The 24,143-nt window shown below is 37.6% G+C and overlaps 1 protein-coding gene across 1 annotated transcript; it reads right to left on the reverse strand.

Annotated features, from left to right (window-relative positions):
• Positions 1-17,379: 17,379 nt before the first annotated feature.
• Positions 17,380-19,916, reverse strand: LOC128199138 (uncharacterized). Its single transcript, XM_052887237.1, has 2 exons — positions 19,696-19,916; positions 17,380-19,454 (listed from the first exon to the last, which is right to left on the reverse strand). Exons 1-2 carry the CDS (start codon positions 19,822-19,824, stop codon positions 17,568-17,570), a joined length of 2,016 nt encoding a protein of 671 aa, XP_052743197.1. The 5' UTR covers positions 19,825-19,916; the 3' UTR covers positions 17,380-17,567.
• Between the last annotated feature and the right edge of the window lie 4,227 nt (positions 19,917-24,143).

Below are 24,143 nucleotides of genomic sequence, written 5' to 3' on the forward strand. Positions count from 1 at the left end.
GGCTATATTGTATCTCCATATTTTCACAGGAATGAAAACTACCCCTGCATTCAAAATATGCCAATCCTTTCACAATAATAATACTTAACCATTGTACCTACTCATAATGGACCATGTATCCGAAATAAAAAAAAGTGAAAAATAACATCATAATATGTTCTACCTGCTGATCAGTATGAAGGCGGTGCTAAGCCGGTGATGTATTAATTCAAGCCATGTGAGAATATCTTATAGATTTAGATTTTGCAGACAGTGTTGTTTCGTGTGGTCCTGTCAGAAATGACTTAAATTAAGACAACACCGGCTAAGCACCGCCTTCATACTGATCAGCAGGTAGAACATATTATGATGTTATTTTTCACTTTTTAGTTTAGTGGGTACGTTTTTAGGTTTTGAAGTCGGTTGTATTTTTTTTATTAAATTTTTTATTATTTTTCCATTTTTAGTGTATAATTTCATCTCAAACGAATACATCAGACCCCTAATGACAGTCACAACCCATCTTGGTACAAAATTCTCAGCAATACAAATTAATCAAGCCCAAGCACAAGGTAGCTACCGTAAACCGTCAAGGGGTTCCCTTAATTGACCTTGGTCTTCATCATCAGACCCCTAATAACAGACACAACTCATCTAGGTAGAAAGTTCTCAGCAATACGAATTAATCAAGGCCAAACACAAGGTAGTTACTGTAAACTGTTAAGGAGTTCCCTTAATTGTCCTTAGTCTTCATCACCAACCCCCTAAATGACAGTCACAACCTATCTATGTGGAAAGTTCTCATTAATACAAATTAATCAAGCCCAAACACAAGGTAACTGCTGTAAATCGCCGAGGAGTTCCCTCGTCTGTTTTATGGCTCCATCATCAGATCGATTTTAAACCTTCATGAAATTGTAGTGCTTAAAAGTACTAAATGGAAAAGTATACGAACATACTAGACACCCATATAATTTTCGAAAGTTTCCCTCAATTTCTCCAGGATTCCATCATCAGATCTTGACATGATGGCAATGGGACCAAATGGGGACTATACCGTTTCAAACAAAAAAAGAATTTTTGAAATCGGTCCAGGCGTCTTTGAGTAATCGGCGTACATACATAAAAAAAAAAAAAACCGACCGAATTGAGAACCTCCTCCTTTTTGAAGTCGGTTAAAAAATAAAGAGTTCGTACATACCCAATTATTCACAGGTGAGTAGTGAAAACTCACCTGAATAATGATTGAAAATATTTTCATGTTACCGTTAAGTGTAAGAGTATGCATGAGGAACCCTAAAATGGTAATTAATTCTGTACGAGTACATTGTAGTGCGAGGGTAACGGTTCGGAAAACTGACTCCATTTTGATGAAACGCAAGTCATCCCGTAGTCATTTGTCTCCCTTAGCAGTGACACGACGGGATCGCGCTTATAGATTGTGTTCCGAGTGAAAGCTGCCTTTCCACTATCGAGATGGCTTAAGAGCCTTGAATATTATATACCTACAGAAAAGTAACATGCGAAAGATCCTTGGTTCCGATTCTCTGCACTAATTAATGTCATACTTCGAGTCTTCCTTTAGCCTCTTCGTCTTTTTGATGGCAACCCTGGTCACGAGTGTCAGGACTAAGTCAATCAGCGCATAAGTGCCAACGGTGCATACGTTTCTCTGAGCTAGCTCATACAGGAGAGTGCCAAGTATCTAAGCCCTTGCGATCTCGCCTAGAAATACTCGTATGACGATACAGCCTAATATAAGCTTACCTTGGAGGAGGAGGACTTGATACATGTTTATTCTATCTATACCTCTGAAGGTTTGTACGCGACATCGTACTGGGGCGCTAAATCGCTCGGCTTCGTCTTTGCTGGTACGTTTGACCCAACATCCTAAATTGACTCGGGAATCGAACCCAGGACCTCTCTATTGAGAATTATAACCGTAGATACATAGATAATAGGTTTTAAAGACCATAACACTACCAAACTGCGCCAGATAAATCAAAAATTGCTCTTATAGAGAGGTTACGCGCTTTTCAGAGTAAAAGATAATAAAGATTATAAACATGTTTGCTTTGCTGAAACATGTTTGTTTTGCTCCTTCAGTTTCACACACAAACGTGTCTCCAAAAGTATACTTATTACCAAAGTAAAGCCCTAGAATATCTATACAACAAAACATTATACTATAATAAATCGTAAAATTATTCTGTCCGTCGCAAGAACCTGTTATCTAGGTTGTGTTCAATAATGACTTCAGATTAGGTACCTGTCGGTACGCGAACAAATTCACACAATAAATACTAACTAACAGGAGATAAAATTTAAAGGTTCACGCACATTCTGTAGATGCCGCCGCCGTACGCATACGCAATGCATGCACAATATATCTTTTTTATATATAGCTCTACGATAAAGGGGCGGACTCAACATCGGGAGGTCGTGGGTTAAATTCACGCCTGCTGGAATATTGTCATACCATTCAACTTTTTTGAGGATAAAGTGAATATTATGTCATACTTTTAAAATATATGGCAATAATTATTTGAAATATCAATCGCGAATTATCGAAGAATTATTTAAATTGTCATTTAAATCAAATAAGCAACTATAGGAAAAGCTGTATACGAGCTCTTTTGGAAAGTCAAATATAATACAATAAGTGAGTGGCAACACCCCGTTTAGAAAAACAAATTTTACCCTAGAGCCAACAAGAAAAGTACTTTTTAAGAAAGAAAATATTGTGTACAACAGAAAAAAGAGGCGATTATATATCAGTGAATCATCAATTTTGTAGTATGCTAAACCTCTGAATTTACCTCTCACTTTTCAATTTTTTTGCAAGTCTGACAGTTCCTTTAAATGTTCCTTTTTAAAATTAAAATTCAGCTTAACCTACCAGAGATTTATAGTGGCTGAAAATGTAGTAATTGTAAAAACGTATTTTATACATAATCATATAAACGTTATAATGTAGTGCGGGGAAGAAATACTTGTTGTTGCAATTTTATAAAAAAATCTCATTATTGTTAAATGTGCGTTACGTACGGCGTTATCAAATGTGCGACCATCTTAAACAAGAAATAATATTGCTTAGATATTGTAAATAAATATGCAAATAGTAATTTGAAATCAACTAATTACGTAAACAATCTACTGTGCGTGCACTATACAATATAAGTGCAATGAACTGCAGTCACTGACCTACCACAAGGATCAGCTGACCCAGATTCAGTCCAATCTTATCGCCGCGATCTAAAAACGACCTTATGTAGTAAGCACTAAAGTATATTTTTCCTAAAAAGTTTTCCATGTAAACTTTTTAAATCAGAATTAGTTACGTCGCTTAATATATAGTTCGCTATCATTTTAAAAATGGCTGCCGTAAATTGATTTTGCAGTTAAATGTTTTAATCTTCACGCTGCGCTGTGAAATACAATTGATAATTTTGTGATAACAGAAGTTACTGGCTAATATTGGTTCTGGAATATGGTGCTATTGAAGGTTAAAATGAATACTTATTATTTTATAAATTGCATGACGTTGCATAACATGTAAATACAGTACAAACGTTTGGCACAGTTGGCAGTGTCCAATGATCGATCTCCAATTCGAGTCAGTTTAGGATTTAATATTTTATAAATTGTCTCAGGTTAGGTCAGGTTTTTGACGGCGTCCGTGACGCAGTGGTATGCGCGGTGGATTTACTTGACGGAGGTCCCGGATTCGACCCCGGCTGGGCTGATTGAGGTTTTCTTAGTTGGTATAGGTCTGGCTGGTGGCAGGCTTCGGCCGTGGCTAGTTACCACCCTACGGACAAGCGACTTAGCGTTCCAGTACGATGTTGTGTAAAAACCGGAAGGGGTGTGGATTTTCTTCCTCCTCCTAACAAGTTAGCCCGCTACCATCTTAGATTGCATTATCTCTTACCATCAGGTGAGATTGTAGTCAAGGGCTAACTTGTAGAGAATAAAAAAAAAGGTGTTCTGGTAGGTTTAGATCTTGGCTAGTAGTAGACGTATGGCTAAGTAATTTTAATTCTCCCAAATAAAAACTGAACCCCTATATAGCTATCATCTTGAATTGCATTATCACTCATGAGAGTTCGTAATCTGACATTAATTTTTACCCGACTGCGTGAGAAAGAGGGTAGTATATATCTAGCGTATGTATGTATGTATGTTCACTTCATTACCACGCCCTACAGCCCAACTGCTGGACGGTTTTTGACAAACTATGAAATGTCCTTCAGTTCATCAGATCTGTAGTGACAACTTTTCAAAATGTTTATAGTATAAAGATATCGTGATACTTGTTTTTCTCTTTTCATTTGACATACTTATATATTCATTACGCCGTCGGGTTTATGTTTTTATAATTTTTTTTAATTAATGAAAAAACTAAAAGTTTTAATGAACAGAAACACTAATAGCATCTTTTGCAAAGCTGATGCTAGAACTTGGTTGGCATTTTATGTATTTCAGCTTATGTCAGTAAGGTGTACCTATAAACAGGTTTATGTGTGAATTTAAAGAGATAGTCAACAAAATTTTAAATAAATAATCACATATTTTTAAATTATCACATGCCTGGTTAAACAATTGGTAAACAGAATTAGAAGTTACATAACGCCACCTTATCACATTAATATTATAAAGACGAAAGTTTGTGTGTTAGTGTGTAAGTATGTTTGTTCCAGCTTTGTGCTGCGGTTACAGAAGCTATTTGGCTGTAAGTTGGAATGCAAATAGATTTTTGCTGACACTCTTTTAGTTCGCATACACAAACATACCTACTGTTCTGTAGGCCAAAGCTAAACTTTCATCATAAAACTAAATAGCGGACATCCAACACCAAACCTCTCGGGCTAATTCCGACCACACTACCATAGAGCTATTGACTCTTTACACGTAGCTAACACGAGTAGGTATTGAGTAACGCTGAGCCAGAGGTCACGGCGCAGGCTGACCCCAAACGAGGTGAGGGACGCGCGCCCGCCGCCCGCGGCAGCTTGTTGTTGCTGTGGCGTGGCGGGCGCTAACTACAACCACAGAATACATAATAGTACAATATAAAACTTCATGCAATACGGACGACTTATCAGCTTACTGAAGGTTTGCTATCGACGGGTCATGTGATCAAGATCTGCCGTACATTTTCGAAGCGTTTGCGATCGTAGAAAGAGAATCGACGTGCTACTTGGCTACAGAAGCTGGCCTGTCTCCTCAAATACATGTGTATATAGATCGTATACCCACATACTGATGCTCAGCATACTGTTTGTAACATTACCAATTTACTAACTCTTGATAGCTCTATGCTAGCCACTGACCAGCCAATGAGCTCTTGATCTTGCAGCGCAAACGGATCAGTTTTATCGGATGTCATGCTGTTTGCGCTGCAGGCACGTGGACTTATTGAATGGTGAGTGGCTAGGATTACTGAGAAATTATCAAAATAAAGAAAACGTTCAAAACCACGCTCTCATGATCCAAAGCTGCTTAAACTACCTAGGTCAAATCATCATCACATCAGCCGAAGGACGTCTACTGCGATCGATCGATCCTGAGCCGCCTGCATCCAGCGAATCCCTGCGACTCGCTTCATGTCGTCAGTCCACCTGGTGGGGGTCGACCAACACTGGACAATACAGCTCATCTATTACTGTTAGAACTTTTGAGAACCAAAATAATAATACAACAAAAAGTTGCCATTTCAGTAAATGGCAACTTTGCCTACTTGAAATAAACAGGATTGAAATACATTTGATAGTAATCAATGTGGTAGTTTTTGTACAAGCAAAGAAAAAAGCTAGACCTGACTATGTTTCCTAAACACTTAAGTAATTACCTAATGAATAATCATACTAATTTCACCCAGCGTATAGCAAATTATTTAGCGTGAACACTGTAATTAAATTGGCTTAAAACTTATGGTTATTTATGAGATTAATGGGTTAACTGCGACCGAGTTTAGTTAGAGTAAATAGCCGCGAGCAAAAAGTAGTTTTAACTCGCTGTACTAATTTGTAACGCCTTATATAACTTACTAAGTTACGCCTTGTATAACTTAGTAACGCAGCATAAAGGCCTATCTACATTAACACTGAGTAATTGCGTATCGTAACGGACTGTATCTTAAGTGATACTTGTCTAGAATCGTTGATTTGAATATCAAAAATATAACTGTCTCGTTAACCACTGGTTAGCTTACGTGTCTTTGGATTAATAGTTCCGGAGTTTGACTTCCTCATGACAAAGAGAGTTATTGTGACGTAGTGACTGTACCATTATTTTGTGATAGAGGACACACCCAGGACTTATGACCTTGAGAGTAGGTTTAAGAGATCCCTTTAAAATGCTACTATGTCTAAGCTGTCTACCAAACAACTGAGCTCAAGTCATCAAATACCCTCTTATTTATACCAACACTGATACCTCCCCTACGATTCTGCAGCGCAAACGGCAGCGAAGACGTTTCATAAGTCGAGCCGTTATGCACGCAGCGACCAATACACGATCAGTTATAGTCGTGGATGCTGCTGAAACGTGAGAATAACTGATCGTCTATGGCGTGCATTGAGTGTTCGAGTCCCTTCCCATGGTTTTACGGGATAAAATGTAGCATATGACACTCCCAAATTACGTAGCTGTCTATTGGTAAAAGAATTTTTGAAATCGCTTTTGATCCAGAGAATTTTCCCCCACATCCTCACAAACAAAAAAACTTACAAATTTTACCGCTTTATAATATCTAGGATATTTTTATACATCTCTATAATAAAATCTTTGTATAATATTAGCAGATATTACCTAAATTAGATCGTATTGGCTTTATTTGCATTTATAATTAATCATACTCGTATTTTGTTATTGAACACCACTCCTATTCAATAATAACAGATAATTATTTTATTGTGCTAATTACATCCTAATTATTATTCAAGTATTTTAAATAGTAAATATTCTCATACCTTTTAATTATTCAAATAATTTAGAGCCGATTGTTTTGGTTCTTCATTGAAGTTTTTGTCTATAATTTAATAGCAGCAGAATTTTTACTAATACAAAAACATAATTACTTGTATTATGTATTAGTTGGTTATTTAGAAGCTAGTTAGCATCCTCCCGACAAAGCTATGTCGCCAAGTGATTTAGCGTTTTCCAAAATGCCGCGTCGAAACCCACAGGGGTAGGTGTGGGTAAGCCCGCTACCATCTTTGACTTCGTCACTTACCATCAGATGAGATCGTAGTTCAAGGTTAACTTATCATTGGAGAAAAACCCCTTCACAGTTAAAATTAGACTAGAATTTATGGAAAGATTTTGATTACATTTTTGTACCCCAAATGGTTGCAAGGGTTGCAAATGTTTACTTTACCATAACAGGCCAATCCAGAGCCTGAGTTGATTAGCAGATCTGTTATAATATGCGGCTCTGTGTAAACATTCCCTTAGGCTACATGTTAGTATTCAAGTCGAACGCCTAAGCTAGGTCTGTGACCTAACCCAATGCTATCTGCACGCACCCACACGTACGCATCTATACACACACACCCACTATTATCTATTCACACATATAAACAATATCTTCTTGTGCAGCGCTTCTCAAACTTTACTTTATCTATTAATTATATTTTATTTCATAAATGTGTCTACTAGAACTTCGTGATCATCTACTCGCTCGCACATTAATCGAATCAATCGAATTCGTTCTCTGAATATCAATTCAGATATTAGATGTTCAGAGAATTATTGTTTACTTTAAGAGTTGTCCCTTAAAGTTAAATTCCATAAAAATCTAAAGAGCAAAATCTGGCATCGTAAACTGCGAAGAATTTATTAGGTACATTTTTAGCGAGTTACATCCTCAATTTCTAATTCAAGCTAAAGTTCATTCATAAAATAAAATAAAGTAGCACAACCGAAAACATATTTTATAAAATACGTAATAACAAAGATAACGACATATCCATTATCCATATCCTTCTAGAAAACACTTTTCAGCGTCAATTGACTACCAGTTACCAGCCGATATAAATTTTACCACAACCATTGACGTTGGTGCCGAATCCCACGTCTCGTCGCTTAAATTAATAAATTGTTCTAGATTAGGTATGAAGCTGAGTGAAATCTGTATCTGTCAATAACAGTCCACCATTTTGTTTTCTCGTGGCTGTTAAACTTTGAGAAGCGGCGGTCTAATGATTTACGGCTCGCAATCGAGTACGGTGTTCTCAATAATTCTGCAATTTCATTAGTTTCGAGTTGAAGTCAATTTGTTTGCGTCGCATTACAATGTAAACACGTGTGACGTCATGATAGCGTGACCACTGACCACTGGCTGAGCTCAGCAAATCGTTTATTAACTGCTGACACTGGTATCAATACCATGATATTGCTTGTTATTGTCAGCCTCATCTGGTAAACAAGTTGGAGGTATACATAATACACTCAGTCTCCTACCACTCCTACTAAGATATCTTACGTTACAGACTGCATGCATGCAATGATAATTTTATACTATAGATAAGTTACGTACCTACAAAATCACCGCAAAAAGTAATTCGAATTTAACTACACCATTGAGCGCACACATGCACAATTTTGTCTTTAATTCCATTATATATTTATGTATATAAAGTTTTTACACTTCCTGAACACACAACTCGACATTATAGACAATATTTTGGTATTATTTGTTTAATTAACGTTGTTGTTTGTAAGCGACTAAATGGAATTAAGTTAATTTTCCACATTTTTCCGCCTCAATGTTGATGCGCTAGTGTACCCCATCTCTAGTATGGCAAACTTCACACATGTAGAGAATTAAGAAAATTCTAATATATGCAAGTTGCCTAACGATGTTTTTTCATTCACCGTTTGAGACACGTGATATTTAAGTTCTTAAAATTCCCCGTACCGGGTTCAAACCTACGCCCTTCGAATCGAATCGCGGCGCTTTCCGGCCTTGTACTGAGTCATTAAAACTAGACTGATAATGATGATTGAAGAAGACGCTTGAAAGGAATATACTCCCAAGATGAAACTTTATTAAACGTAAATTAACCGTGGTCGGCGTAATGGTTCATGCATGGTCACAAAGGCTGTCTATAGTTGAAAAGGTTATTAGACGTTAGCCATTTTAAAAACATGACTCAATATCTATTAATACACTCACTGTTTATAATTTCTGTTTCGTGAATGCCGCACTTATTTCCATTGCCTGAACAAACATACAAATATTATCGTATATATGTATATGTGGGCCGCTTTGCGTATAATCAATTTCCATTGAATCGTGTGTGCTTTGTAACCCAGTGGTTGCAGCTGAGCAAAGTTATTCGTTAATCATCGATGGAATAAGTTTCGTGACAACGTATTAGATATTTATAAAATTAAATACTTTATGAACATACCATAATGTTGTTAAGTGATCAAATTATACTAATTATAACAGTTTTGTTTTATTTAAAATTGCCAGAATACCGAGGTAAGTATATATGTCTTTTATTCTTTTTTATTCTGTCCAGTTAGCCCGTGACTATAATCTCACCTGATGGTAAGTGATGATGCAATCTAAGATGGAAGTGGGCTAACTTGTTAAGAGTAGGATAAATCTACACTCCTCTCGGTGTCTACACAACACCGTACCGGAACGCTAAATCACTTGGCGTTACATCTTTATCAGTAGGGTGGTAACTAGCCACGGCTGAAGTCTCCCACCTGCCAGACCTAGACCAATTAAGAAAACCTCAATCGGTCCAGCCGCGGATCGAATCCAGGACCTCTGTCTTGTAATTCCACCGCGCATACCACTGCGCCACGGAGGCCGTCAAAAATATGTATGTAACTATGTATAACGTGTTTAAGTATTACATTCCGTTCGTACATGTAACGCACAAAACCACAGAAACTTTAATTGCCATATTTGATACAAAATAAAAAAGCTTAATGTTTAATTTAATTTGGTTAAACTTCGATGAATTTAACATACAGAGTAATTAATCAAATAATAAAGAACAAGTTGTTTTTGTACTAAAAGTCAACGCAAAATTAAAAAGGCAAATAGTTTTACATAAACTATAAAGGTTAGGAGTAAAGAAAAGATAAACTTTTAGTTTAAAATTTTCCTGTATTAAACAATTAACTATAATTAATAAAAAAGCCGTGACAGCCCAGTGGATTTGATCTCTGCCTCCGATTCAGGAGGGTGTGGATTCGAATCCGGTCCCGGGCATGCACCTTCAACTTTTCAGTTGTGTGCATTTTAAGAAATTAAATATCACGTGTCTTAAACGGTGAAGGAAAATATCGTGAGGAAACCTGCATACCTGAGAATTTTCTTGATTCTCTGCGTGTGTGAAGTTTGCCGACCCGCATTGGGCCAGCGTGGTGGACTAAGGCCTAACCCCTCTCATTCTGAGAGGAGACTCGAGCGCAGCAGTGAGCTAAATATGGGTTGCTAACGAAACAATTAACAGATTTACAGACTCGTTGTCTCTTCTGTATTTATGTTCTAGATTCACCTTGTAGTTGCCTGTCACTCCCCAGGAAGGGGTCTGTCATAAACGAGTAAGTTATTGTTTTAAAATTTCAAAATTCACTTCAAAGTTGTTGTTTATAGGTAAAGGACGCACAGAGTTCATTATGTACTGTATGACACAGCGTGTGGGCTATGTACAGTGTACACACTATGTACTCAGCTGCACACGACTATAAACTCTTTGTCACAGGCCACAAATCCTCCATTCTAGAAGCCGGTAAGGTCGTTCATATTTACATTATTTAAAAGAAATATTCGTGTAATGGTGTAACACGTGTTATCGTATCGAATAAGTTAATAAACAAAGTTGTTTTTATCTCGAGATAGCGAGTTATCTATATTTTTATTTGCTAAATGATACCTAATTTACCACTATGCAAATTACAATTTTGCAGCAGGAGAAATTAAAAATGTTCTCAGTTGACGTTTGCTAAGTTTAAAAAGTATTTTTTAGATGTTTGCCGCTATTTCATGATGACATTTGGTTGACGGACGTATTCCGCTTTTGTCTCGCCCAAAAACACTCGCGTCAACATATTTTATCAAAACCGGTTAAGCCTTTTTTTATTAAAAAAAAGAATATTTTCCTTATCTTTCAAATATGACCAATATTCCACTCCCCATTCCCCTGCAACTAGTCGGGAATGACTGTATTAGTAGTGGGTACGACAATAGACCAACGGGGCGAGGATCGAACCACCGCCTAGGTGATGAATTCGAACGTTTATACCGTTGAGCTATTGAGGCTCTAAGAACAGAAATATTTCTTTTGTTACATATGATATATGTAAGCTTAAACGCAAAATGCTGATGTAATCTGAACCAAGAAGTAGCTTACAATAAATTACACTGCATTTAGATTATATTGTTCTATTTATCCCTTGAAAGTCGAAGCACTAAAACAATGTAGCCACAAGCGCAGAATATAGCTGCATATTGCATCATCCTTAACCTAACCCCTCGGTCACCTTTACTCAAATCTTACAATTTATTATTCTGTTTTTAACGTCTTACTAACATGTAGGTATGTAGGTATAATATGCAGTATGCTTATTCACTATATTTGTGTGCTAGTTGGCATTCTATTAAATTGAGGTTCTTCTACATACATATAAGTTATAGTAGATAGATGAGAATTTGTCATTTGATTCGATGTTTATTTTAATAGGTTGATAATAAAGACCAAAATAGTGAATAAGCCAGCTGCTGTGTTTACCAAGGATGTCTAATCCATATCGTTCGTGGTATTTAATAATATCAACTGTAGCAACCGAGACATATATCATCTCATATATCTCCCATCGGGTCACACCGCGTAGGAGCTAGGACTCAGTGTCTTTGACCTTGCTTACATAAAACATTCCAATCAATTCGGGAGCAGCCGAAAACAACTAAATCAACCGCCCACGGGCAAATAATATCGATGTAGACGCAAACGGGCGCTAAGAAAAACACTCACCAATAAATAGAACGGGAGTTTTGGGGAAATCCGCGTGTAAAATTAGACTAAAGGCGCATGTGGCTGTCGGCTGAGTTACTATGATCCAGAAATATGTTTTTATACTTTATGTTCAGTGGAAAAAAGTTGATTCAAAAACCAAAACCATAAAAGCTGAAAATAAATAAAACTGTAAAGGCATTTAAGTCTGTGTGTGTTTATTACGTCTTCACGCTTTTTTAACTATTAAACCGATTTGGATTAAATTAGGAATGGTGATTGAATTCTGGGTCAAAACAATAAATGATGATGATGATTGATAACTAACGCGGGATTTGTGAAAAATTAACGAAGTTGCAGAGAAGTACAAAAACTATCGAACTCAGGAGCTCTCAAGTCTAAAGCGAGACGTCACCCATGCCAGTGGGATCGTCAAATGGTGTCAATAAGATAAGTAATCTGTTTCAATTAACACCTCGCCTTTACCCAGTAACGTGGCTGTAGGTACGGTATAGGCACTAGGTACCGCGCTATCGCCACACGGAAACACGAGATAGCGCGCCGACACAAGGCCATCTTGTTATAACATCCATGTCGTGACTCCATCACTTCTTATTTTATAGGACCATTATCATTAGCATGATTTATTATTACTATTTGACAGAGAGCCGTATAACCCAGTGGATATTACTCTGCTTCCGATTCTGGAAGGTGTGTTCGAATCCGGTCCGGGGCATGCACCTCCAACTTTTCAGTCATGTGCTTTTTAAGAAATTTAACATCACGGCCTTACCCCTCTCATTCTGAGAGTAAACGCGAGCTGAGTGAGCGGCATATGGGCTGATAATGATGAAATGATGATGATTAAACGAATCAAGCCGAGGTAAATGGAAAACCTATAAACAGAGTAAAACTTCGCAAGGCATGCATAGAATATGTTCATGTGTTCCTTTTCGTCAAATCCTTAAATTTAAATAAAAACAGCAATGCTCGGCTCAAACAATAGACATGGCGGTAGACTTCACTAAGCTCTATTACAAAAGCTCTAGTGTTACTGCTGCAACTACAGCATGATTTTTAAAAGCTTTTATATAACTTGGAAGTTATCATATAATAATCATCATTATATCATGGTCACCCTACTCATAAGTAAGTATATATTTACTGTCATACAATTATCATCCTTAAGTGTATAGAGTTAAGATATCAGTACTCGTCTGATTTTATTTGCTTACGTTTAAAAGACAATTATATCAAAATAACTCTGAATAAAGATAGTGTTAATAATATAATATCATATAAGTAATAAAGCCTGACGCACAGTATTTATCTTTGCCGTCTCGAACTTTCATAACAACTTGTAAACATTTTATACATAACGGTAGATAACACATGTGCTTTAACCTAGAACATGAAAATAAACACTTATTAGTATTACTTAGTGTCTAATCGTTGACAGAACATGGAGATGGCCATGCTAAGAGTAAAGTCGGGTCCAGACGTGTGTAACGCATAATGTAATCCACCGTGTAATGTAATGCGAATTCTACACGTGGACAGCACTATGAGCATTACATGTAACGCTCGTGCCGGCGTTCGGGCTGATCTATCGACTGATGATTTTTTACGCGAACACAAAGGCGCTCGCAGTGCTCGAAATAGATTCGCGTAGACAGTTCGCTTTGAGTTCGAGTGCCGTCCACATTGTTGACATTAAATTACATGTAATCAATCTTACATTACGCGTTACACATGTCTGGACCCGGCTTAAGAACCATCGCTGAAAAGCCAGCTTTTTAAATAAAAAAACCGCATCCAGATCGGTCTTATAGCTACACATATCGGTGAAACTTGTAATACCCTCCTTTTTGCGTCGTGGTTAAAAATATCATTTTAGCGACATTACTCTGAACCGCTGGATTGATAACCTTTAGGAAGTCAGATGAAAATAATCATAATAACTGTACATAATATAACTTATTTAAAATATTATGACTATGGCTTCCTTCCTTATCTTCTCTCATTAATTAATTAGAGTTTACAACTCGGGCGCGGATTACAAGGTATTACAAGCAAACTGTAGTGTAGTATTACAAGGCGTTACACCGTATTACACCCAAATTACAGCGTGTAACAAGAGAATTGGGCTGTTTTGATAACCCCACCTAATCGCTGACCCAATTATGAGGTCTCCAATTACTGTGTGCGCGAGGGGTTAGATGGTGATGGGAATCAAGTGCTTTTGATATGCTTATAATTTTAATTATTATATCAACAGCCTATTTTAAAGCCCCCTGGATGGTATGTGGAATTTGTTTATACTCACAATGCGGTTTATACATAGATTGCGGTTTGGTGGGCTTTACTCTATAAAGATTTATCCGTCATCATCATGCTCGAGCTCATCAGTGAGCCGAATATGGGTGTCAACCCATAGAGTCTCCTCTCAGAATGAGAGGAGTTAGGCCAATAGTCCACCACGCTGGCTCAATGCGGATTGGCAGACTTCACACGCAGAGAATTAAGAAAATTCTCTGGTATGGTTTCCTCACGATGTTTTTCCTTCACCGTTTGAGACACGTGATATATAATTTCTTAAAATGCACACAACTGAAAAGTTGGAGGTGCATGCCCCGGACAGGATTTGAAACCACACCCTCTGGAATCGGATATAAAGATCATATCCACTGGGCTATCACGGCTCTAAATATATATCATAAAGATGTATTCAATATTAATTATTAATAATGACCGGAACCGTTGGCATAATGTGCGTTCAAAGGGTCCAAGCTGCAATTATCACCTAATTTCCTGAACCAAAGTAAAATTTAATATCATTTTTATATTTCGTCCTAGGACTCGGACTTCACGTACCGAAGACACATAGGCTAACCACTGTATTAGCTGACAAAAAATGGGTAAGAAATTGTCCAAATTGTGGGAGTGCTTACAAGTATTGGCGTGCACAAGGTTTCTAACTAGGGTAAGTACTATAAGTACAAAACGTAGAAAATTGAAATTTGCTTCTTCAATACAGATTCGTATAGCGTCCTCAGGGTAAACAGTGTTTTTTGAATGTATGAAGTTCACACTTCTTACGAGTGTATCGAATCTGGAATGTGGAACAGATGTGGCCACGTACAGGAGCATGCGCGGGCACGTACTCGCACGGGCACGTATCAATCAGTGTACATGACCGTAGCCGGCTCCAATCGGTTCTGGCAACCTACTTCATTATCTGCCTTTTTGCAAACCGTTTATTCTATCAACTGCCTCTCTTATCTATTTACTCAATTTGTAATCTATTTTGATTAGTATAGAGTTTACTTTTCCATGGCCGTCTTTGTTGTTTAGATCAGTGTATAAATAGAAATTAATTTATTCAAGTAATAATGTAGGGTTACCTATTTATTCCCGTTTGAAAGGTAAAAAGTTGTTTTTAAAACAACAATAGTCGCACAGAACAGTAAAGAGGTAAAGCTGCCTCTAAACCATGACCACCATAAGTTGTATTAGTTGTATGAAAACTGTAAGGTCACAACGTATTTGGACCATTGAGGTACATGCTTCAAATACCCAGAACAGCCCTCTAAGTCGAGGACCAAGTCTTAGAGGCACGGATTAACTTTAGTAGGTAGTTCGTCTTAGAGAAGACGCACTGAGAGAGTCGTTCCGCCCATCTCTTCTGCTTCTGCCTTCGGAACCCATCAGGCGATGCTTCTGCGATCGCCCAAAACCAAGAAAAAGATGATGCTTCAAGCGGAAATTAACGAGCTAATGTAAGCCACAGCACCGTCACCAAGGACTTAAGATGAGCGAAAGCAGCAAAAACTCTAACAGAGGAAAGATCATGGGTCAGAAGATAGTTCCAGGTTACCGAACCATAGTTCTTACGATACTTGTTCTTCAAGGTATGTCTTGTAGCCTTGTACAATCCTATTAATAAATTGTATGAATTTAATTGATATTCACAGCAGTAACCCTGATCATCAATGGCAGATAGATGCAAAAATAGAGGTCGTTGTAACCAAATGTTGTCACAAGTGGTCGGTTGTATAACGAGCATATAATGCTCTATGTATGTCTGTATGTGTATACAAGTCGGCTACTGTGAATATTCATAGATAGCTAGTAGATTCGCGCGGTCTTCCGCATGGATTTTTTTCGAATAACATTTCCAAGATTCTATAAATGTCATAACGTCAAAGCATTAGTTAAAATTAATTAGCAGAAGGCCTGCGGTTTCACCCGCTTATTTTCGTTGAATGCAGGAATAAAATATAGCCTATTACACTCACAAATAACGTGGCTTTCTATTGGTTAAAGAATTTTCAAAATCGGTTCAGTAGATACAGAGATTACTAGATACTCTACAACCTCGCAAACAGAAACTACCTCTTTATAATATTAGTATAGATGTGTATAGTTAGCTAATTCAGCTTCGTGACATGAGGGTTCGAATCCTAGACTGGATTATGAAATATATAGTTATTCTTCTTTTCTCAGGAGCAATCAAGAGTTGAGTTAAGAGAGAAGTTGATGATGCCACACCCCCATGCTTTGATGGCGTCGTGAATATAGGCCCGGCTTTGAACATTCTAAAACCCCACGTTGTTCCAACTCGTCAACTGATGACTAGACGCCGACCACCTCCTACTGGAGCAGCCTGGTGGATTAATTTATTTAATAAATTGAACACATAGGCTGATATAGGCTGAGGCTGATATAACAAAGTGATGATTACTTTATTAGATAGACAATAATAATTATAATTAAAAGAAACAAGAATAAGTAATAAAGAAAAGAAAGAAGCCTCGTAACGGGGCCGCATCTGGCGGCCACTCACCAGCGGAACGAAACAAAGAAACGAGCGCGAACGAAACAAAGCTATTGTCACATGTGTGGTTCGTCACGTTACGTAACGCACACGCACGTAACACGCGGAAAATTAGTAGTAGGGCTCTTTGTTACAGGGCTCTTCTGAGGAAGTACATGTCTGATTATTGCCGCAGCCATTTTGTCAATGTCTCCCTGTGATGTAATGTAAGGTTACCCTAAAGACATCGCTATAAAGCGATAAAGTTCCATTTGTATCCATTCTTCTTTAATCTTTTTTCTGCTTGTTTTAAGTACAGATAAAACTAAAACAACCATGGGAACTCGTTCTTCAACGTATTTAATTTTCATTTTAATTATGTAAATATAGCTAGTAAATGTCTCTCTAATAGTCTAGCTTAAGTTCTTGTCAGGTTCTTAAAAACGACCTAAAACAGATCCTTGTACATTTAATGAACACACAACAAGTTTCAATGTAGGTTAATTAAGCTAGCTATAATTGACAAAACAAACTAATAGACGATTAGTAGGGGAGATGTAGGTAATGGGGATCACTTAAGCAAAAACAAGAATAAAAACATTTTTATCATTTAACTATATATTGTTCTATTATAATCATAAACTTTACTTTCTTAACTATCAACTGAGATCAACTTTCATCACATAAGTTTACTAATTTTGGTACAATCAACGAAATAAAAAAAAGTACGTTTGATCACCATTGTCAACATCGGTTGGTAATAGTGATCAGTATGTGGGCAATGGTGATCAACACATATCGCACACATAATTGTGCGCAGAATCCCATCCAGTACATTCGGCATGCGCCCAGAGCCCACAAGAAGTGCACCGGTACCATGTCTCATTGTCTCGCCCAAATTCGCCACATACAAGACACAAGTTCCCTGCATCTCCTGCATCATCATTTTCATCATCCTGACATAACTCATCAGTATTTACATCTGACACCGAAGTGTCATTAGAGTCCTGTAGAATTTTCTTCTTAACCTTCTCACGACTGATCTTTTGTGGATTGCTCTTCTTTCCTACTCGTTTTCCTTTATTCTTCGCAGCTTTCTCCTTCTTTTTATTTTCTTTATCCACTAGGGCGTCTTTGAGTGGTGTGGATGTCAAAATAGTTGCATGCTGTTTTTTTCTTCCTCCGTTTGTCTTGACAACAGTTTTTTGTTTAGGCATCTGAATGAAATTTTGGATTGTAAGATTTGGTGCCATGTCAGTCCTTGATTCAGAAGTAGTATGACAAAATGTGGATGTGCTCGGAATAGGACTAATTCGATCTAATTCAATAGTAGCTGGTAGGGTTGGTGCGGTGGATGTACTCGGAATAGGACTATTCCGATCTAGCTCAATAGTAGCTGGTAGGGTTGGTGCGGAGTCAATAGCAACAGCAGAAGTCGATTCAGCAACATCTTGAACTACAATTGGTTCTACCTGAAGGACTTCAGCTGGCAGAAAGTCTTCATCTGTGAAAACATTGGGATTTATAGGAAATATTCCCGTTGCTCTGAAACCAGCTTCGCCTTTGCTCATAGAGGCAACATTCGAAAATGCCTTTTTGACCAATGAAGCAACATCGTATGGTGTTATTTTTTGTAAAAGCTGGCTTTTTATGAATAAATCGCATTCTCTTCTATATGCAGCCTTGAATGGACCAAAAAAGGACACATCCAATGGCTGCATGCGATGAGATGTGTGAGGTGGTAGTGATAGCATATGGACATGGTTTTCCTTGCAATACTCATATATCGACAAAGAAATGTGGCTTGCATGGTTATCCAACACTAATAGTATTGGTTCTTCTGCAGAAGGTTTGGTAAAGTGGGTGAAGTGCTTGAGCCATTGAAGGAAAAGTTCTTCATTTATCCAACCGTTGTCAGAGCATTTATATATTGCTCCTGTTGGGCCATCCTTTTCTAGAGTTGGTGTCATCCTCTTTCGGGGGAATATAAACATTGGGGGGACATATCCACCAGTGGCGCTCATGGCGCAGAGTAGAGTTATATTCTTACCCCTTTCCCAACTTGTTATGCTTCCTACTCTCTTTTGCCCTGTTGCAGCCAATATTTTTCCTGGATCCTGGACGGTAGATATACCAGTTTCGTCGCAGTTGTATATATTCTTTGGTACAAACTTGTATTTTTCTATTAGCTCTTCTAGCAGCGTGTAGAATTGTTGAACTTCAGTTCTGTTGAAGGCTGTAACCCTGTTAATGCTAGTAGCTTCGGGCTTCCGCACAGAAATATTATTCCTGGTAACAAATCCATCAAACCACACTCGTCCAGCCAACCTCGAAACGGTATTAAAATTGTGTTTCAGCTTAAGGGCTTCAGCGTATTCAAATGCGGCTCTTTTTATTTGATATGGAGTGCACCCATAAAATAAGTTAGCCATTTTCTTAATGGTGTCCGCTAATTCTTTTTCCATCTCAGGGCTAAATACAGTATAACGACCGAGATGAGGTGGCTTAATTATATTTTTCTTGTACCTCTTGTGAAGACTGGCAAATGGAATATTCATCATCTCGGCAGCTTTTCTGATTGAAAATTTTTGTTCTTCAATCAGCTTTACAGCATTTGCCAGGTCGTCTAAAGTCCATTTAGCTTTATTTGTTTTTCTAGCACGAGTTTTCGGCATCTACAAACAAATAATAACACTATTTTACCAAAGCTAGTTAGTGTGGGCAATGAGGATCACTATGTATGTAATGGGGATCACCCGACTCCCATTACCTACATGGGAATTGAGACGGAAAAAAAATGCCTGACAAAAAAATTCAAGTTTAATAAACGAAATGGCTGCTGGATTACAAGCTTAAATGTTACGGCTATTACATATTAGAAGTACAGAAGTAAATACTTATTATTTTGTGACTTACCTCGTATTTATTACGTCGAAAAATTAGATCAAAATGGCGCCAAAACTTCACACGTCTGTCACTCGCGAATGCGTCGCGCGAACTAAAGCCAGGTCCCGGTCGCCAACGAATATGATGCAATATTAGCATATAAGTACATTCGCATCGTCCGATCGCGTTCGGTTTTTGTTATATTAAGGTGATCACCATTGCCAACTGTCTCCCATTGCCTACATCTCCCCTAATATCAATTTAGCCGGAGAGTGACCTTAATTTCGTATTTTATTTGGTACTTGTTGCAGAAAAATACCTTAATTAGTAGTTATGTTTAAATGCGTTCCGGTATTTGTATCCAATTTAGTGCTGTGCTTTTTAGAGGTCCTTTTTAGGAGGATCCAGTACAATATAATATTTAATGCAGAGGTCGAGGATAGCATGATTGCTGTAATTTTCTGCATATTTTATCTGCTTGTCTCTCTGTTTGTGTCGAACCATCTAATATGGATGGACCATTTTAGGTGATATTATACGAAGTAGATACTTTAAATTTTTTTCATTCCATGCTGAAGAAATCGTGTATAAAATAATTATAATCAACAAAAGACTATTTTAGTGCCCACTAATTAGTCTTGTGCCTCCCCTTCTTGGATCTAACGCTGCTGGTGGGCGGCTTAATAACACCTAATGTTTGATTCTGAAACTCTGTTTGTGTCACCATCATCATTAACAGCCGATAAACATCCACTGCTGGGCATATGCCACTTGGACGGACTTCCAAATTAAACGGTCGCGAGACGCCAGCCTCCAGCGGCTCCCTGCAACCCGCTTGATGTCTTCTCTCCACCTAATGGAGGGTCAACTTTGCGCTTTCGGTGCGGGGTCGCCATTCCAGCACCTTGGGACACCAACGTCCATCGGCTCTTCGAATTATGTGTCCTGCCCATTGCCACATCAATTCGCGACTCGCTGAGCTATATAAGTAAGTCATATATCAGTAATGTTTGTGTAATATCTATCAAATGTCAATTATATGTGCTCTTGAAATTTCTGAAAATATACTGTCACGTGTAACACGTGTGTAGGCAGTTAATAAATGAATTTTAATATTCATAAACAAATCGGTGGCGCCAAAAATAGTGAGCACTTTACTTATCAGTATTTATTTTTCGCTTTGTGATACCGGTTCTGAAGCATTACGTAAGTACGTACCGAATGTGCTTATCAGACGACACTGCTCTTATCGGACACGTAACGTGATTCTAATGAGCACTGTGTCTTTTAGAGTTCCGTAACAATGTAGGAAAGATTTTTGTCAGACAACTCTTCTAAATAATCATCATTATCAAACGATATTCGGCTCACTGCTGCTCGAGTCTCTTCTCAGAATGAGATGGGTTAGGCCAATAGTCCACCACACTAGCCCAATGCGGATTGGCACACGCAGACAATTAAGAAAATTTTTAGGTATGCAGGTTTCCTCACCATGTTTTTTCTTCACCGTTTGAGACACGTGATATTTAATTTCTTAAAATGCACATAACTGAAAAGTTGTAGGTGCATGCCTCGGGCCATTTCGAACCTACACCCTCCGGAATCGGAGGCAGAGGTCATATCCACAGGGTTATCACGTCTCTCTATCGTCTTCTATAATAATAATAATTTAATTGCTAAAACATGGGTAATGACACATAACAATGAGTTAAATCACAATTAACGGTCCAAACATGTTTTGCCACAAATTACGCGTGCAAAATTTAAAAAACAAGTAATACAATATAAATATTCAAATTATAAATATATGGTACATGTTGATTTTATTAAAAAAGAAATTACCATAACTATACCAATACCTACTGATATTATTCTAATTGGAGTTTTAAGGTGGAACCTTAACTAGAGTTAATTTTTTTTTAAATAATTCCTACGGAGATATCATGAGGAATCATGTCTGCAGTTGCCAGATCTAATCTTCCTGTAAATTCTTCGCTAAAAACACTTAAGTTTTATCTTTAACGGTCTTTGGAAGGATTGCCACGAAGCTAAAATACCAGTGAATGATTTCTTTCATTATGTCGAAGGATATGTAATAAAATATACGATGTATACTTGGACAATGTAATGAGGTGGGTCTAGCTAATACAAGCTCTCTTCCTACTAGTAAAGAATAAACATGTACTCGTCACAATCTAAAGCTATTTCCTACTAGTCACAAATACAAATATTAACTGTTATTTATTTGACCTTATTTTGGGCACAGTGGTGTCTGTAGTCGTACAGTCATACAAACAGACTAATTTGATTGGATTTGATTTAATTTATGGATAGACTTGGTGACTCATTCGATATTATGAAAATTATACAACAACAAAAGTAGTTCACCACCGATGTGTGTAAATCGGAACCTTCATTCAGTTGTTCTAGAAACGAGGTCGAATGTCGACTCAGCACTGAACCCGCGACCCGCCATTGTATGCTAACGCGCCACTGAGTCACTGTTCCACGTCACGGAAGACGCTTTTATACGATGCGATATCTCGATCTTACTCACGACTTCGTATTGAAAAATCTGGGCGATCAATATAGTAAAGAAAATACTGTTTTTTTCTTTCAACTCTTTGAAACAGATTTTCTTGGATGCAAGACACGATATGATATTCTTTACACTATTTTTTTATTTCAGTGTGTATTATTATCGTAGATTGAATGGATAGTACCTACTGTAATAAATTATTAGTTGCTGTCTTTTTGAAGATAACGTAGTTTTATTGCCTTATTGCAAATCATAGGCCTTCTGTCTCCTATAAGACAAGGAGATTTAGAGTTTAGATTCACCACGCTGTTCCTATGTGTTTAGCAGGCTTCAATTTGTGATAAATAATGATATATAAGTACCTATCTAGATAATGATTGACAGTGTACAGTAGACAGTGTACTATTCAAACAATGAGTCACTACATCGATTTTCGTCACATGTTCGTTTTTGTGATCATCTAATTACCATGACTACGTCATTTTACATCAAGTAGCAATGATGTTTTATTTTAACAATCGTCTAAAATAAATATTTCAACAAAATAACGTAAATATCAATTTTTCGTTAGAATAACGTTACTTCCTGCTACTACCAATAATAGACTAATGCTACTTTACATAAAATGACGATTATTGTGTCATTTCGTCGAAAACACAATGTTAGATGATTGCAAAACGAAAATACGATGAAAAACGATGTAGTGACTGATTACTTAAATGATACAACAAGTTACATCATAACCCTGCAGACATCTTAAACGGCTTATCGTGCTCTCCAAAGTCCAAGGCTATAATACCAGCCTAATTTTTATTTACAAGCTAAACCAGCTGAACCAACGAGGGGGCATCAATTTCATCGACGATAAAATTATCGTCCCCTCGTGTCGTTGGCCATATCACCTAACGATACGACATTATGTAGAACTTCTCGGTCGTTGGGTGTAAAGGCGCTCGACTTAGTAACAGTCTTTGTATAGAGACTGAGCGTCGCCCGCCGATAGCGACTGTCGGCTGTCGTCATTGCCTCACTTACTGCTGACGCTAAGTGGGCCTTATCTCGGGCGGTCACGTGACTTCCGCCGCCCGACCCGATAGTCCACGGGGTGATTTCATTTATTTAAGAACCTACTTAAAATTCACTACAAAGTGGGACAAAAGAATCGATAATTTACACTTATCTATATATCTAACCATTATAGCCCAGTGGATATGACCTCTGCCTCCGATTCCGGAGGGTGTGGGTTCGGGGCATGCACCTCCAACTTTTCAGTTATGTGCATTTAAAAAAATTAAATATCACGTGTCTCAAACGGTGAAGGAAAACGTCGTGAGGAAACCTGCACACCAGAGAGTTTCTTTATTCTCTGCGTGTGTGAAGTCTGCCAATCCGCATTGGGCCTGTGTGGTGGACTATTGGCCTAACCCCTCTCATTCTGAGAGGAGACTCGAGCTCAGCAGTGAGCCGTATATGGGTTGATAACGATATATCTAACAGTTGACGGATCGAGTGGATGGCGCACCTGATGGGAAGATTTTTGCTTTGCACTTCGCAGGTTATTCAAGATCTCCTAAAATACTGTGGTGTCTTCTAAAGTACTGATATGTTACTATCGCGTTAACGTAAACGCGAATTTATATTTAATTGAAACTGTTGTGCAGTAGTGCCTCTAAATGACACTGTTTTAATTCTTTAGAATTTTGCGTGCTTAGCGTTTACGTTGACGCGATAGTAACATATCAGTACCTTAGGAGACACCACAGTATTTTAGGAGATCTTGAATCAGTATCAAACTGCCACTAGGCTCTCAAATGTCAAGCGCGAGCTTAAATCTTTAAAGGTAGTAATAAGTAACAAAAATATAAATTCTAAAATTATGTAAGCATGTTTTTAATAACTTCTTAATTAATTATAAATGTAAAAACTAGATGTAGCTGTA

This window comes from Bicyclus anynana, chromosome 19 (assembly GCF_947172395.1).
Source record: "Bicyclus anynana chromosome 19, ilBicAnyn1.1, whole genome shotgun sequence".
Taxonomy (NCBI): Eukaryota; Metazoa; Arthropoda; class Insecta; order Lepidoptera; family Nymphalidae; genus Bicyclus; species Bicyclus anynana.